This window comes from Amyelois transitella, chromosome 23 (genome assembly GCF_032362555.1).
Source record: "Amyelois transitella isolate CPQ chromosome 23, ilAmyTran1.1, whole genome shotgun sequence".
NCBI classification, from domain to species: Eukaryota; Metazoa; Arthropoda; class Insecta; order Lepidoptera; family Pyralidae; genus Amyelois; species Amyelois transitella.
The window spans coordinates 694,875-711,564 of record NC_083526.1 but is presented as its reverse complement, the minus strand read 5'-3'; the positions used below and the strand labels follow the sequence as shown (position 1 = coordinate 711,564).

General features: G+C 36.4%; 1 protein-coding gene across 3 annotated transcripts in view; it reads left to right on the top strand.

Annotated features, from left to right (window-relative positions):
* The window catches only part of LOC106140196 (ABC transporter G family member 23), an 86,573-nt gene that overhangs the window by 46,043 nt on the left and 23,840 nt on the right, over positions 1–16,690 (top strand). For 2 of the 3 annotated variants that reach the window (XM_013341762.2, XM_013341768.2), the window contains 2 exons: positions 12,396–12,489; positions 14,837–14,955. In XM_013341762.2, coding sequence (XP_013197216.1) covers positions 12,396–12,489; positions 14,837–14,955 — 213 coding nt within the window. Of the gene's footprint in view, positions 1–12,395; positions 12,490–14,836; positions 14,956–15,060; positions 15,136–16,690 lie in introns of those variants that run through there. The other variant, XM_013341776.2, reaches the window with a different exon arrangement.

The following is a 16,690-nucleotide window of genomic DNA, read 5'->3' as shown; positions in this document are numbered from 1 at the left end:
AAACGTGGGATTCTTCACTATTTGAATCTCAATTCTACTCGTATCATTATGTAAAAATAATAATATTTCTGATTCCGTTAAAGAAAATCATAGGAAAAGTTATAGTCCTCATCATTACGATTACAGACGTGTTATTTTCAAAGAAAATTGTTCTCAAGACAATTGGTGCGTTCGTTACGAGTAAGTATCTACAGTTCTCAGAAACCGCGGATTGTGTTATGACAGGAAGTTATATTATCTTGTATTATCTGTGACACTGTGGACTTTGGCGATAAGACTCTGTTGAGAGGTCACGGAGGTCAGACGATCAGTGCTTGTCTTTACCTTCTTAACTTTGCGCGAGGCACCTATTCGTTATTTCAACTCGGCGGAAAACTGACTTTTGTTATTAATAAAACTATATATAATCACGTCTTTATCCGTTATAAAGTAGACAGAGCCAACAGCCTATTATTGGGCATTTAGAGAGCGTTTTTTTATTTATTTTTCATGGTAGATAAGTTTGTTTTGCCAAAAACAAAAAAAATGCCATGTGGTTCCCGGCACTAATAGAAAAAAGAATAGAACCACTCCATCTCTTTTCCGTGGATATCGTAAAAGGCGACTAAGTGCCTATAAACTTGAGACTCTCCTCATAGGCGATGGGCTAGCAACTTGTCACTATTTGTATCTCAATTCTATCACTAAGCCAAAAAGCTGAACGTGGCCCATCAGTCTTTTTAAGATTGTTTGATGGTTTTGTCTACCCCGCAAGGGATATAGACGTGATTATATGTAGGTTTGTATGTACCAATAAAACTTCCCAAAGTCAATAAACGTATCTTGTTTTCTTATAAATCTGTTATTATTTAATGTTGTTGAAAATAAATATTTGCCTTTGCTTTCTCTAAGGAGCGTATTAGAAACAGAACTTTTTAGCAGGCACATACATCAGCTGATCGACCTCCGCCATTTTCCATTTGATCATGTACGTGGTCCGAGCAAGAGTTAAGAATGTTTACAATATTAGAATGGACACAAATTAGTTGTTTAATTCACGCGACCTAATTCCTAGCATCTATCGTCTGCTAATAAAAAATCTACAACTAGGTAGATATTTGCAAAATATTATCATCTTTAAACAAAGAACATACGAACGTCAGCAGACGTGCGCATGCGCATGATTCACACATTGTATGCAGAAGTGAAGAGTTGCAATCTTGCAATCACATTATCACGTAAAGTTAGATCTAACGATTATGTTGTAGGTTTAGTGACTAATTTTATACATAATATTTATACTAACATATATTATATACATATAATAGATAGATAAAACTATTGCAAAGAGGTCACAAGTACCCGAAACCGCCGAGCTTGCATGAAGAGAGTTATGAATGTGTATGAAGCGAAGGAAGTATGCAGAGATCGTGGCAAATGGAAAGAGGTAGTCTCTGCCTACTCCTCCGGGAAAGAGGCGTGATTTTATGTATGTATGTATTGCACCATAAGAGTAAAACATAAAAAACAGCACAAAGCAGATAGAGATGGTACAAAGGCGGACTTAATAATTATAATGCCTATATCTCTTGCGGGGTAGACAGATGCCACGTTCAGCTGTACGGTTAGTTGTAATAGACATTTAAACAGTGACAGCTAGGCCATCGCCTGCAAGAAGAATCTCAAGATTAGATTTTCCTTTAGTCGCCTTTTGTCATCCATAGGCAAGACATATAGACACTACAATATTATTTATTAGTATAGACACTTATAACTATAAATATCTGCATACATACATATAATCACATCTATATCCCTTGCGGGGTAGACAGAGCCAACAGTCTTGAAAAAAATTATAGGTCACGTTCTGCTATTTTGCTTAATGATAGAATTGAGAACCAGAAAGTGTCAATTTTGCTAACCCGTCGCCTAAAAGAAGAAACCCAAGTTTATAAGCCTATCCCTTAATCGCTTTTTACGTCATCCATGGGAAAGAGATGGAGTGGTCCTTTTCTTTATTAAATTCTTGCCGGGAACCACACGGCGTTACTATAAATATCTGCGTAATATTATCCTTGATTCACAGATAGATACACGTGTGAAATAAGAAACAATACAATTATAAATTACACGGGCGCTTTGGAGATGCGCTGTTCATATTAATCGTAGGGGATTCCAATCCGCTTTGGGAGAAAATAAAAAGCGGCCAAGTGTGTGTCGGGCACGATGATAATATATTTTACTAAGTTATGTTGTAATGAAGAGCTTGCATGATGAATGTGAATGAAGCGAAAGAAGTATGTGAGTGGAATGATGTAGTTTACCTCTCCGGGAAAAAGACGTGATTATATGTATGTATGTATGTAAAATTGAGTGACAGGATAAGGAACGGCGCGAAAAGGGAATGCTGTGCTGTAAAAAAGATACGTTCAAATTGAGAACCTCCTCCTTTTTGAAGTCGGTTAAAAAAATCAAAATCAGTGTATAACCTTTACATAATATATTTTTAATCTGTGGAGAGTATGTTACTCCTGAAGGTATATGTGTATCTGCACCATTGTCATGAGAATCGGTCCAGTAGTTTTTGAGTTTATACGTAACTAGCTTGTGCGCAGGGATTCGCTCGAGAGGGAAATTCCAGAAAAAGCCTATGTCAGTCCCGAAAGTCTATGCTATTAATGTACCAAATTTCATGAAAAGCAGTCTAGCAGTTTTTGAGTTTATTCGCTACAAACATACAAATATTTGATCTTTATTAATAGTGTGGATTTGGATGTATGTCGATGAAGACAAACAAATACGCGTACAAATCTTTCTTTTATTGGTACGGATTAAACCTTTGACCGGGGCTATAAGTCTTGCCTATCTTTGAGCTAAAATTCATCATAATTAGTTCAGAGGTTTTTAAGTTCATCCTTAGCAAACTAAATCCTCTGAATTTGTATTGGTTTAATGAAAACATCTTGACCCCACGAAGTATTAAGTATTTTACTGAAATTACCCACTCATAAAATGAACAATAAACAATTTTAATAAACAAAATGGCGACTGTGTTGCCTGCAAGGTAAGGTAGTGTCAGGGGTTCAAAGTCATTTGTAATTGCGTTCAAGATAATTGTAGTTTTACTGTCAACTTGAGAATAGCTTGTTTTTACTCGACGTTTTTAAATGAGTAAAATAAGTCCATCCCTTTCCCGCGGATGCCGTAAAAGGCCATTAAGGGATATCCTTATAAACTTGGGATTCGTCTTTTAGGCGATGGGCTAGCAACCTGTCACTGTTTAAATCTCAATTCAATCATTAAGCCAAACAGCTGAACGTGGCCTGTCAGTCTTTTCAAGACTGTTGGCTCTGCGTCACCCACAAGGGATGCAGACGTGATTATCTATATGTATGTATGTATAAACTCAAGCGCAATCAAGTGGAATGCGTCTAACATTACATATGGCGACCTCGTATTTCGCATTATTGAAGTTTCACAGAATTTAAAGAGATCAAGACATTACACGACCAACTAACTCCAATTGAGATAATCGTAAAGACGTATTAATTTAAATGGTTGGCTCGGCTTGCAGTACGAGTTGGGGATGGCGATCTGAAATCGAATAATCGATTTTTCAAACCTTAAATATCGATATTTGAAATCGATATGCGGTACTGTATCGATCCAGGGAATCGATGTTTCACCCTTGAAAATCATCATTTGATATTTAAGAACTTAAAAAAACTGGTTTTACTGGTAAGAGATTATAATAATTTTAACTACCTTGTTTTTCATAAAATAGATTTATATTTAAACTATAATGGTATGATATTTAAACTAAATGCAAACTAGACAAAACACGACTTTTTTAAAATCGATTTTCTGTGAATCGATACATCCGCTTTCCATTCGGATCGATTTAAAAATCAATCTTTTTTTTGTCTCTACCCCGCAATAGACGCGTGATCATATGTGTATGCTGTACACTCCTGAAAATTATTTTTTTATTTGTTTATAAGCCTATCCCTTAGTTGCCTATTACGAGAATTACGACTATTTATAGACATTGAATTTTGCACAATACAGTATAAATATATATTTATTTACAAAATGCATGAGTTGCCAAACGCTAGATCCGTTCTGTTTAACGCGATGTTAAAGGTCAATTCCGTTATCCAACTTTACTTTCACTTTGAAGTTTAACTCATTGTCTCATGCTGGTCTTACGTGAAAAGCTGCCAAATGAACAAGTGAAGTACAGTGGACCTCCGGTAATCTGACAAGCATTATGCAGGACTATCGAATTTGTCGGATTATAGAGCACTATCTAAGACCCCCCTATAGTCCGGACTTTTTTTACAAAAGACTACCATGTAATCCGACAAATTACATATACTAAGTAAAACAATACGCTTATGCGTACAAGTTGTAATTTGTTCAAGCCGTATCTCTATTTGGTTTGTGTTCAAAACTGCATGATCTACATTAGAGAAGATTGTCAAATATGTTATACATATTCAAAGACATGTCGGACTACAGGGGGCGCCGGATTACACAGGGGCCGGATTATCGAGGGTCCACGTACAGTGGACCTCCGGTTATCCGACAAACATTATGCAGGGCTATCGAATTTGTCGGATTATAGGGCACTGTCTAAGACCCCCCCTGTCCGGATTTTTTTTACAAAAGACTACCTTGTAATCCGACACTTTTTTGTCACCATATATATGTATATAAAAAGTCTTACAACTAATCATAATTTTCATCGCAAATTCTTCACTTTCACATACTTCCTTGCAAATTATGGCGAGGCAGGTCAAAAAACAAGTGTTTTTAAACACATCAAGTCCATTTTGGTAATGTCAAAGATTCGTCGAGACCTTTACCCCTTTACGGTAAGGTCAACTTCTTGTTTGGCTTCGCTAAATATATACCTTCGGCCCTTTTACAGAACAAGATGATATTTACATGTAATTATTGTTGAAAAATGAGTGGTAATTAATACTCCAAAATATATATGTAGCGGGAGCCTTGTTTCGGCTCGACCGCCACCAAAGGGAAGATCTTCCGCCAGGCAAGGTATTATGCCTGGGGAACCGCAGTTCCAATGATGTTATTTCGGAGGTTCTATATGCAAGGTGAAATCTTTGCTTTCGCGATTTAGGTTTTTCGCTGTTTTTTGTCTGATAGCGATGAAATAATTATGTAGGTACTAGAGGCCGCCCGCGACTTCGTCCGCATGGAAACCCTATCAATCCCGCGGGAACTCTGGGATAAAAAGTAGCCTATGTGTTATTCTGGGTCTTCAGCTACCTACATACCAAATTTCATCGTAATCGGTTCAGTAGTTTTTGCGAGAAAGAGTAACAAACATCCACACTGCCATACTCACAAACTTTTGCATCCCATTAGTTGAATTTAAATGATTCTTCAAACGTACTATAATAATCTAGTGTTACTTACCACGTGAGTTTTAAAAGTTAAGTAGGTATTGGATCCTTGGTTACACATCCAGTTGTCTGAATGTGCAGGTTTCCACACGATGTTTTCTCTCACCGTAAGAGCGTCAGCGTTTTTATCGCGCGATAAACTACCGCCGTCCCGTTTCATAATAAAAAGAGAAACAGCGCGATATTTCATCGCGCGAGATAAACGTTGATGTCACAATTCCTAATTTGATTAGCAGGAATGCACACTGCCAAATACCTACATGCTGACTAAAATCTTACGGTTTTTTTCTTACGGCCAGGTCATGAGAGTTCGTTACTCTTTCTCTCTTAACGCGGCGACTAAGGGAATAGGCATAATGATACATTTTACGTGCATAAAGTACCCGTAATCGTCTAATATGCATGAAAAGAGTGTGGAGGAAGCGGGAGAGGGCTGTAAGGATCGTAACAAGTGGAATTCCATAGTCTCTGCCTAACCCAATGGACACAGACGTGTTGGTATGTATGTATGTATGTTTATACGAAGTTATGTAATCATCGACAAATGTACATAAGCAATAAAACAAAATAATTAAATTATCACATCATATTACACTTAACTAGTGACAATAAACTTCAACATAAACTTTGATCCTATAGTAACAATAAGATTTAATGTAAAGAAACGCACAGGTGGACGCCATAAAATATAAACTTATAAATTTCAAGAAAAACCAGTTAGGTGAACAAATTTTTTGGTTAAATATTTCAATAACTCGTTTAAGTAACTTGTTTCGTAATTTTATTAGTTGTCAACTTATTAAGAATATATGTATGCAAACGTAGATCTTACTGTAATGTTCCATTTATTTTTACACTTGCTGTGCCCGCGACTTCATCCGCGTGGAATAGTAATTTTGGGCATCATTGAAGCCCTCAAGGAGGAATAATTTTCCCCGTTTTTTTTTCACATTTTCCATTATTTCTTCGCTCCTTATAGTTGCAGCGTGATGATAAATAGCCTAAAGCCTTCTTCGATGAATGGTCTATTAAACACAAAAAGAATTTTTCAATCTAAACCAGTAGTTCTTGAGATTAGTGCTTTCAAACAAACAAACTCTTCAGCTTTATAATATAAGTATAGATATAAATCATAAAAGCATGGGCCGTCATCTGTCCGACACAACTGACTCTGTCGACCTCGTAAGGGATACCTGTATGTAGGAAACATAGTATATATACACCATGCTTCAGCTTTGTTCAATATCGTGAGATTTCGCGTAATTTGCTTAGAATAGGCGTATAGCCTTGTGGGATTTTACCATTAACCTTTTATTCCATTCACACGTAATAACCCATGAACTGTCACTCTATAAAAAAAATTGCTTCGTAGTTTAGTAAATTTCAGTATATATCATAAGTTATTGTTGCTTCGTTTTTGTAAAAACTATTATTCATTCTTTTTCGTCGGGCTAGCGGCATGTCATTATTTAAAATTAATTTTTTTAGGTGAAAATAGCCTTCGTGTTTTTTTATGCCGTGTGGTTCTCGGCACTAATATAAAAAGGAATAGGACCACTCTATCTCTTTCCCATGGATGTCATAAAAGGCGGCTTAGGGATAGGCTTATAAACTTGGGATTCTTCTTTTAGGCGACGGCCTAGCAACTTTTCACTATACGAATCTCAATTCTACCATTAAGCCTAACAGCTGAACGTGGCCTATCAGTCTTTTTATGACTGTTGGCTCTGTCTACCTCGTAAGTGAAAAAGCAGTGATGTTTGTGTGTATGATTTAAATAAATGATGAGCTGAGAATGCAATAACCGCTTTCTTTTAGTTAATTTCAATGTTTTAAGCGCCCGTGTCAATAATAAATCGCGCCTTTAAAATATTTCAACGATTAAATTAGTCTAAAGACGCTGATGAAACGAAAGACGTAACTGACGTCAATCGGCCTATCTTCATTGCGCTCATCAAGGCCAAGAAGCGACAGACAGAGACGGATACAGTTCTAATTGTTCCGCAGCGTAATTTATCGTAATCGTGACAAATTTCGCCATAGTGACCGTGGACGATATGTCAAAACCACGACGCTGTACGCCGGCTGAATAGCAAAACCCCTTTGCCTGTTGAATTAAAATGAAGCGAGCATAGACAAAGAGTTTGAATTTGGAATTTGTATTCGTCGTAAGCATCGGAGGACCAACAATGAGATTGGTGGACGATATGGTATATTTAGACGAGGAAAGTAGACATACTCGTACATAGATGTTAGTGAAAAATAGAAGAGATATGTGTATTTCTATTTCATAATTATTTGTTGATGTATAAGACATTGCATTCATACATACATAGATATAATTACGTTAATATCCCTTGCGGGGTAGACAGAGTCAACAGTCTTGAAAAGACTGATATGCAACGTTCAGCTGTTTGGCTTAATGATAGAATTGTGATTAAAATAGTAACAGGTTGCTAGTCCATCGCCTACAAGGAAGATACCAAGTTTATTAGTCATTCCCTTAGTCGCCTTTTACGACATCCATTTGAAAGATATGATAAAACAAAGATCAGTCCATGTTCTGTTTGGTCTGATTTAAACCAAAATACAAATAATTCAAAATCCTTGGTTTTGTATGCGTTTAATAATACATTTCCTCCCGGACAATTGTGTTTTTATGTAAATATTTCGACCTTTTTCTTATTTTGGGACATCCTTCCGTCTTTTGTGATGCTAGCTAGATATAAGGTCGCGGATTCCGAAAAGTTACACAAAAATAATGACAAATTAATAAACGGGTAATGATTCTTCTTCTGCTGTCGTAAAAGGCGACGCGAATGCTTACAAACTTGGCATTCTTCTTTTAGGCTATGGGCTAACAGCGTGTCACTATTTGAATATCAATTAAGCCATATCATTATCATTAAAATAAAAATAAAAATAAAAATCATTTATTTCAGACAATTGAGTCCTTACAAATACATTCATCAATCATTCATTTCATTCATTATCAACGGTTCTTCATATATTTTTTTAGGCTGTAACATCTATATTGTATTTGACATTTTTTTTTTGCATAATTCTGTTAGTTTAAGCAAAAATGAAAACTCATTGGAATATAAGATATTCTTGACCTGACCATTTCCCGGAACGTGCAGAGTGGAAGTAATTAAGTTCAATTACATATTTTTCTTACTGTTTTTAAGAGTCAGATTATTTATTGCAATTTACAACTGGTTTTACAATATTATAAACATATGCAATAGGAATGCAAGGCACAATCAACATAGGCGCTTAGATATGATTACATACATACACACATACATAAAATCACGCCTTTCTCCTGGAGTGGTAGGCAGTAACTACATCTTTCCACTTGCCACGATCTCTGCATACTTCTTTCGCTTTATCCACATTCATGATATGATTACTTAGATAAAAAATGCTGTTTTAATTGGATCCCGTGTTTTGAAACATATCGAAAAATTTAATTATTATACGAAGTTGATTAAAATGATTTATTTATTGATTTTATTAAAAGGCAACAGAATAGACGCTATCTAATCATTAGTGTCCGACCGAAGGTCTATTTTTGGCCGAAGCCGAAGCCGAAGCCGATTAATCGGCTATCGCCACAACCTTCGGCCGAAGCCGAAGCCGAAGGTTTATATTCTCTCAGCACTCAGTAATTAATTTTGTTCAATATTGTCTACAAGCTACAATTAATATTAAAATCATTTCAAAACCTCAATATTGAAGGTTTATATATTGACTGTCTCATATAGAAGTTGATGATATATCAAAGAGGTGGTTGGTTTAGAGATAAACTAGCTGTTGCCCGCGACTTCGTCCGCGTAAATTTCGAGTTGAATTTTAATTATACAGTCAGATACAGACAGACAAAAAATGTAAAAAAAAAATCTCTATCCGTTTCAGTCAAAATATTAAATGTACAGAAAAAATATTTTTACCGTTTTATTATATGTAGTATTTTGATTTTCAGTTTTTTTATATAAAATACTCAAACAATACAAAAAAAATATATTTTTAATAATAAAAAATATCTTGTAATTGTTGGGATTCGAACTTGGACCGCCAACTTCACAGTCTCACGGGCTAACCACTGGACCATCGAAGCCGTTGCGTTGGTGTCGAAATTAAAGTAGACTACATACATATGGTCACGTCTTTATCCCTTGCGGGGTAGACAGAGCCAACAGACTTAAAAAGACTGAATGGCCACGTTCAGCTATTTGACTTAATGATAGAATTGAGATTCAAAAAGTGATAGGTTGCTCGCCCATCGCCTAAAAAAGAATCCCAAGTTTGTAAGCCCATCCCTTAGTCGCCTTTCACTTATATTTATATGTTATAGGTATAATGCCGTCGTATAATGATAAATGACTTTGAATTTTTAATTTCGTAACTTATTTGCCGGCATACTGATGCCTTGAGTTCATTCAAATGTCGATAACTTTTTTTTTGTGAACCGATTTTGATGAAACAAACTTTAAATGTTATTCTGAGTTAAAACAAAGCAATTGGTGAAAGTTTGAAGTAAATCGGTTTAGTACTTTCGGAGATAATCGTGATCATACATACAGACAGACAGACAAGAAATTAAAAAAATATATTTTTGCTTTCTATTATTCATTCTAAGTGTCCCTCTATCCATTTCAGTCGAAAATACTAAATGTACAGACAAAATATTTTAACTGTTTTATTATATGTATAGATAAAAGTTTGTGATTTACCTACTGGTAAAAATAATGATTTGATTTCTTACAAAAACACTCGTTTAAATACACGTATGGACTTGTTTTGATGCATGCAATCAGCAATGTGATATTTTGACAGTGACTCCCCGCCGCCTCATGACTTTCGTAACAGTTCGTTCAATCTCGACGGTCGCTCGGACCTTCGGCGAAACCTTCGGCTTCGGCCGGATTTTGGGCCGAAGCCGAATGTTTCGCCGAAGGTGGATTTTTTGGCCGAAGGTGGCCGAAGCCGAAGCCGAAGCCGAAGCTTCGGTCGGACACTACTAATCATATTACAGGATTTCATTATTAACTAACTAGCTGTGCCCGCGACTCCGTCCGCGTAAATTAGTTATTTTGGGCATCATTGAAGCCCTCAAGGGTCAATAATTTTCCCCGTTTTTTCATATTTTCCATTATGACTTCGCTCCTAATAGTTGAAGCGTGATGTTATATAGCCTAAAGCCTTCCTCGATAAATGGTATATTCAACACAAAAAGAATTTTTCAATTCAACCAGTAGTTCCTGAGATTAGCGCATTCAAACAAATAAACATTTGGTCACGTCTATATCCCTTGTGGGGTAGACAGAGCCAACAGTCTTGAAAATACTGATAGGCCACGCTCAGCTATTTGGTTTAATGTTAGAATTGAGATTAGTATAGATAGTATTCTAAATTAGCATTCTTAGAGTATAAATAAGGTAAGGGATTTTATACTTTTTGCGTGTAAAATTTAGTTGATGACATCGGAACGCTACAAATTAAGATGGCCACGCCACGCCAAATATAAATCCAATATGTTGATCTCAAAATTAATTGTATTTTCTCTAATATCACGAAAATGGAGTGAAAAGTTTTGGAAAACGCCAAATTTTTTGCGGTGCCGTTATTTCATGTTTACATTTTTATACTTCTCTTAAGACTTTCGGAAATTAATTGTATACAATAACCACTGTTGATATTGGTAGGTATGTCAATTGTATTACTGTAAATACATACATACATACATATGGTCCGTCTATATCCCTTGCGGGGTAGACAAAGCCAACAGTCTTAAAAAGACTAAATGGCCACGTTCAGCTATTTGGCTTAATGATAGAATTGAGATTCAAATAGTGACAGGTTGCTAGCCCATCGCCTAAAAAAAGATCGCCTAAAGAAGTTTGCAAGCCTATCCCTTAGTCGCCTTTTACGACATCCATGGGAAAGAGATGGAGTGGTCCTTTTCTTTTTTGTATGGGTGCCGGGAACCACACGGCACGGTATTACTGTAGGTGTATATAAAAAGTTATCGCTGTATTGTTTTATTATTTTAAGTTTTTTAGGTTTTATTCCTCCATCAAATATTCCTAGTTACATCTTCACGTCTCGAGGTGCATTTTTTTTATTATGATCCAGGATTGACTGAATCATTTACACGAAACGACTACCATCTGAACGCCACAACCTTTGCAGGGGAATCTTATCCTTAGTCGAACATGTTTATACATTCTGTTGCCTTAAATACATATAAATACGTCTATATCCCTTGCGGAGTAGACAGAGCCAACAGTCTTGAATAGAATAGATTGATTTTCAAAATTGGATACAAGGTGTCACTTATTGACGTCACATCACTTAAATCTAATTATAACTACTACTGCTTTTAAAGCGCATGTGTAGAAGAAGCGGCGGAACAAACTACACAAACTACACTGCAGCATTTTCATCGGACGTCAATTTACAAATATAGATCTCTTAAATCTAAATCGTGGACGAATGCACATTGTCTATATTAAAAAACATGAATGAATGTAGAACTAACTATGAAGACTGATAGGCTTAAATGTGCAGGTTTCTTCATGACAATTTCCCAATATTAAACAATTTAAGTCTGTGATAGAATTGAGATTCAAATAGTGACAGGTTGCTAGCCCATCGCCTAAAAGAAGAATCCCAAGTTTGTAAGCCTATCCCTTAGTCGCCTTTTACGACATCCATGGGAAAGAGATGGAGTGGTCCAATTCTTTTTTGTACTGGTGCTGGGAACCACACGGCACTGCAATTCAATTCTATCATTGAGCCAAATAGCTGAGCGTGGCCTATCAGTATTTTCAAGACAGTTGGCTCTGTCTACCCCACAAGGGTATATCCCTTGTGGGGTAGACAGAGCCAACTGTCGTGACCATATGTAGGTATGTATGTAAGTCTGTGAATATTTTTTGTTGTAATTTTATATTAATTTTACCTTCGTTTTGTCCACAGAGAGACCTCGCCTCCGTCGCCGATGGGCGATGAGAAGGAGTCCAAGATCAGCCAGATTCAGTTCTCTGCGCCATTTGACAAACAAGAAAACACAGTGAGTTAATTTATTTATTTATTTACTAATTTATGTACACAGAAAACATCGAGACTGATAAACACAAGAAACAAAATTACAAAGGTTCTGCTTATTTAAAAAAAATCCCTTCCAGCAGACCCGAGATAGGATAATTTTATATATATAACTAGCTGTTGCCCGCGACTTCGTCCGCGTAAATTTCGATTTTTTCCGCGTAAACTTATTTGCAGGCAAACTCATGTCTAGAGTTCATTCAAAATCCTTTTTTAGTGACCCGATTTTGATTAAACAAACTTTAAATGTTCTTTTGAATTAAAACAAAGCAATTGGCGCAAGTTTTAAGTAAATAGGTTCAGTACTTTCGGTGATAAGCGTGATCATATATACTGACAGACTTACAATGATAGAAAAAAAATTCTTTCTATTATTCATTGTAGGTGTCCCTTTATCCATTTCAGTCAAAAATACTAAATGTACAGACAAAATATTTTTACTGTTTTATTATATAAGGATAAGGAACAGCGTGATAAGGGAATGTTGTGATGTGAAAGAAGATGTAGTTACAGGAATAGAAAAGGATATGTTAAGATGGTTCGGTCATGTGGAGAGGATGAATGAAAGCAGGTTGACTAAGCAGATATACAAGGAGAGTGTGGAGGGAAAGGTCGGAGTGGGAAGACCTAGACGAACGTATCTTGATCAAATTAAGGACGTCCTGGTAAAGGGTCAGGTCAAAAGTACCCGAAACCGCCGAGCTTGTATGAAGAGAGTTATGAATGTGGACGAAGCGAAAGAAGTATGCAGAGATCGTGGCAAGTGGAAAGAGGTAGTCTCTGCCTACCCCTCCGGGAAAGAGGCGTGATTTTATGTATGTATGTATTATATGTATAGATTTTCCTCTTCTTATCCACTTCTTCGCGAACAATTCAAGGTTTAAATCCTTATGCCCACTTAAAACATGTCGCTTATTCATAACTCGTATCATAACACAAGTCTCGAAAAGCTGATTTGAAGGAAAAAATCGTATATTTTCTCTGACAATACATACATACATACATATGATCACGTCTTTATCCCTTGCGGGGTAGACAGAGCCAACAGTCTTGAAAAGACTGAATGGCCACGTTGAGCTGTTTGGCTTAATGATATACTTGAGATTCAAATAGTGACAGGTTGCTAGCCCATCGCCTAAAAATGAATCCCAAATTTATAAGCCTATCCCTTAGTCGCCTTTTACGATATCCATGGGAAAGAGATAGAGTGGTCCTTTTTTGTATTGGTACCGGGAACCACACACACAATAATAACGACAGCCCACAATATGTAAATTCAAAATCGCTTTATTTATCTTTTATGTTGACCAAACTGCCTTAAGCTAAAATTACAAAATATAGTTAACTCATCACCTTTTTGCCTTGCGTTTTGGCGCGCATACATGCATACACTCGTGTCTATTACGATTCAAGTTTTATAAAGTCTGTTCGTATTCAATAACATTTCTTAGCAACCTTGGACGGCCATAACAAAGGACAATGCGCTGTTAGCCCATACAAGGGCTCAGGATCCACGCGTAAACAAATTCTCATGTTAGCCAACCTAACAGAATTGTTTGCAGAAATAGGCACAATGTATGCTCGTATGTTTCCTGTTTTGATGAGAACCAAGACCACGCATGTACATAATGTAACGTTGATTGGCAATAACAAAAACTACTCTTCTCCGAAGGAGTAGACAGAGTCTTTACTGATAGGCCACGTTCAGCTGTTTGGTTTAATGATAGAATTGAGATTCAAATAGTGACAGGTTGCTAGCCCAACGCCTAACGTTGTAAAGACTTGATCATTCATATGATCACGTCTATATACCTTGCGATGTAGACAGAGCCAACAGTCTCGAAAAGACCGGCCATGTTTAACTGTTTAGCGTATGTATGTATGCATACTAGCTCATCGAAAGGATAATCTCAAACTACACTGGTGACCAATTCAGTCCGAAATGTGTAATGTTTTATTTGGGTGTGTTATGCTTTCTGTTATGATTTGTAAGTGGGTAATTCTTTTAGGAAACGTTATTAGATCAGTATACTGTTAATAATAAAAAGAAAGAATTGTATTCTTTTATTGTACCAAATAATCTTAAAAACTTCTGGACCAATTAGTTCACATTTGGCAAAGAAACAGACAAATCCTTTAGGATAATCATAGGCAACAAGGCAGTGTTTAATAAATTTAACATACATACATACATATGGTCACGTCTATATCCCTTGTGGGACAGACAGACCCAACAGTCTTGAAAAAAATTATATGCCACGTTCAGCTATTTGGCTAATGTTAAATAAATTTAACATTATGTTTTGTTTCAGATGTGGCAAAAGCGTCAACAGGCAGTTTGTGTGCGGCACGCGTTCAAACACTACGGCTCCAACAAGCGGCCCAACCACGTACTCAGTAACCTCAACATGACAGTCGCTAAGGGCACCATGTAAGTCATCTTCTTATTTATCAACTACATCTTTTTTTTGGCCTTCTTCAGCTTCTTCGTCTTTTTAACGATCGTTATCAATATAATTGTCTTCATCATCGCGTTCAAACACTACGCTTCCAACGAGCGGCCCAACCACGTCCTCAGCAACCTCAACATGACCGTTGCTAAGGGCACCATGTAAGTCATCTTCTTATTTATCTACTACATCTTTTTCTTGGCCTCCTGCAGCTCTATCGGTTTCTTTATCTTCTTCGGTGCCATCTTCTTTTTCTTAATTTTATATTTTTTTCATCAATGCGTTCACACACTACGGCTCCAACAAGGGCTCAACCACGTCCTCGGCAACCTCAACATGACTGTTGCTATAGGTATTATGTTCATCTGAATCGATTTCTTCATCATCGCGTTCAACACTATGATTCTAAAAAGCAACCATACCACGTTCTCAGCAACCTCAATATGTCAGCCGCTTTATTACTATACTTTACCGAAATCCTAACCCGGTCTTAGATTTGGTTTACTATTCCCTATATGATGAGATTCATGTTCTTATTCACTTGTTTCATTATCTTCATCTATTTTATTACGCTTATGCGTCGGTTTAACTCATTACAAGCCTTAAACGTTACAACCTTAAAACTACACAATACAAGAGAAACTCTTGTCTACCAAAAAAAGCAGATATTGTTTTGCAAACTTATTGGGAACACTTCAAATTCCTGCTAGGCTCAACAATGTAGTACACACAGAAGGCTATAATACAATCGGAGTTGGTCTTTAAGGCGACAGAATCAAAACAAAACATAAATCACTCTCTAAATCTCTATTTTATAATTAAGCTATCAATATAAATGCAGCCTTCATGTATTGAAATTCGTGTCTATCCTGTAATGGTGAAAGACTTGATAAATGTATGTGTGTTCAAACTAGTAGCCCATACTTAGCTACGTCGTCTAGGTAACATAATAAGCGGTCTTAGTAAACTATTAGCATATGATCAATTAGTCCTTCTGCGTCATAGTCTACACCTCAATTACTATCAATAATTATTCCATCTAATAACACACATCCGTAATATAATCACATAAACGCTTCCATATTAGGGTAACTTAGTGCCAGGGTACTAGGAAGCATTTGGCATAGTGCCAAGGCAAGGGCGAACAATGACAAAAGATTATTAACCTCTAACAATACTATCAGAAGCCTTTATAGAGAAATCGTCGGTCGTGTTTCAAACTTTATTGTGTTGTGTTAAGGATGACTCTTGCGTAGTGTTATATTTGAATGACAATTGAATAGATTTGATCTTTTTAACCTCTCTTTGTAGAATATCTGTCTGTTTTATCCTTAAGATGTTTTAAAATGAGGCGCTGTCAACGATATTTTCTCTCACATCAGTTTATCGAATTACATCGTCAGCATTTATGCTTTCTTATTTCTTACTTCATCTTGACTATATGTGCTGATATCATATAATAGTATCTGGCCGACCAACCTGAAAAACGTCAGAAAAACCATAAAAACAAGGAAAAGCCATCAAACACCACCAAAAAATCAACAATCCTGACAAATTATAAATTCAAAAATATAAAACTGTCCAACCTGGGTAGTTCGACGTGAAAACCAAACGTTCTAACCACTACACCAACGGTAGACCGTCCGCGGCGCCGAAATTATCATTGTATTGTAACTTTGGTTGAATTGATTTTGGGCGAAAATATGGAAATAACGA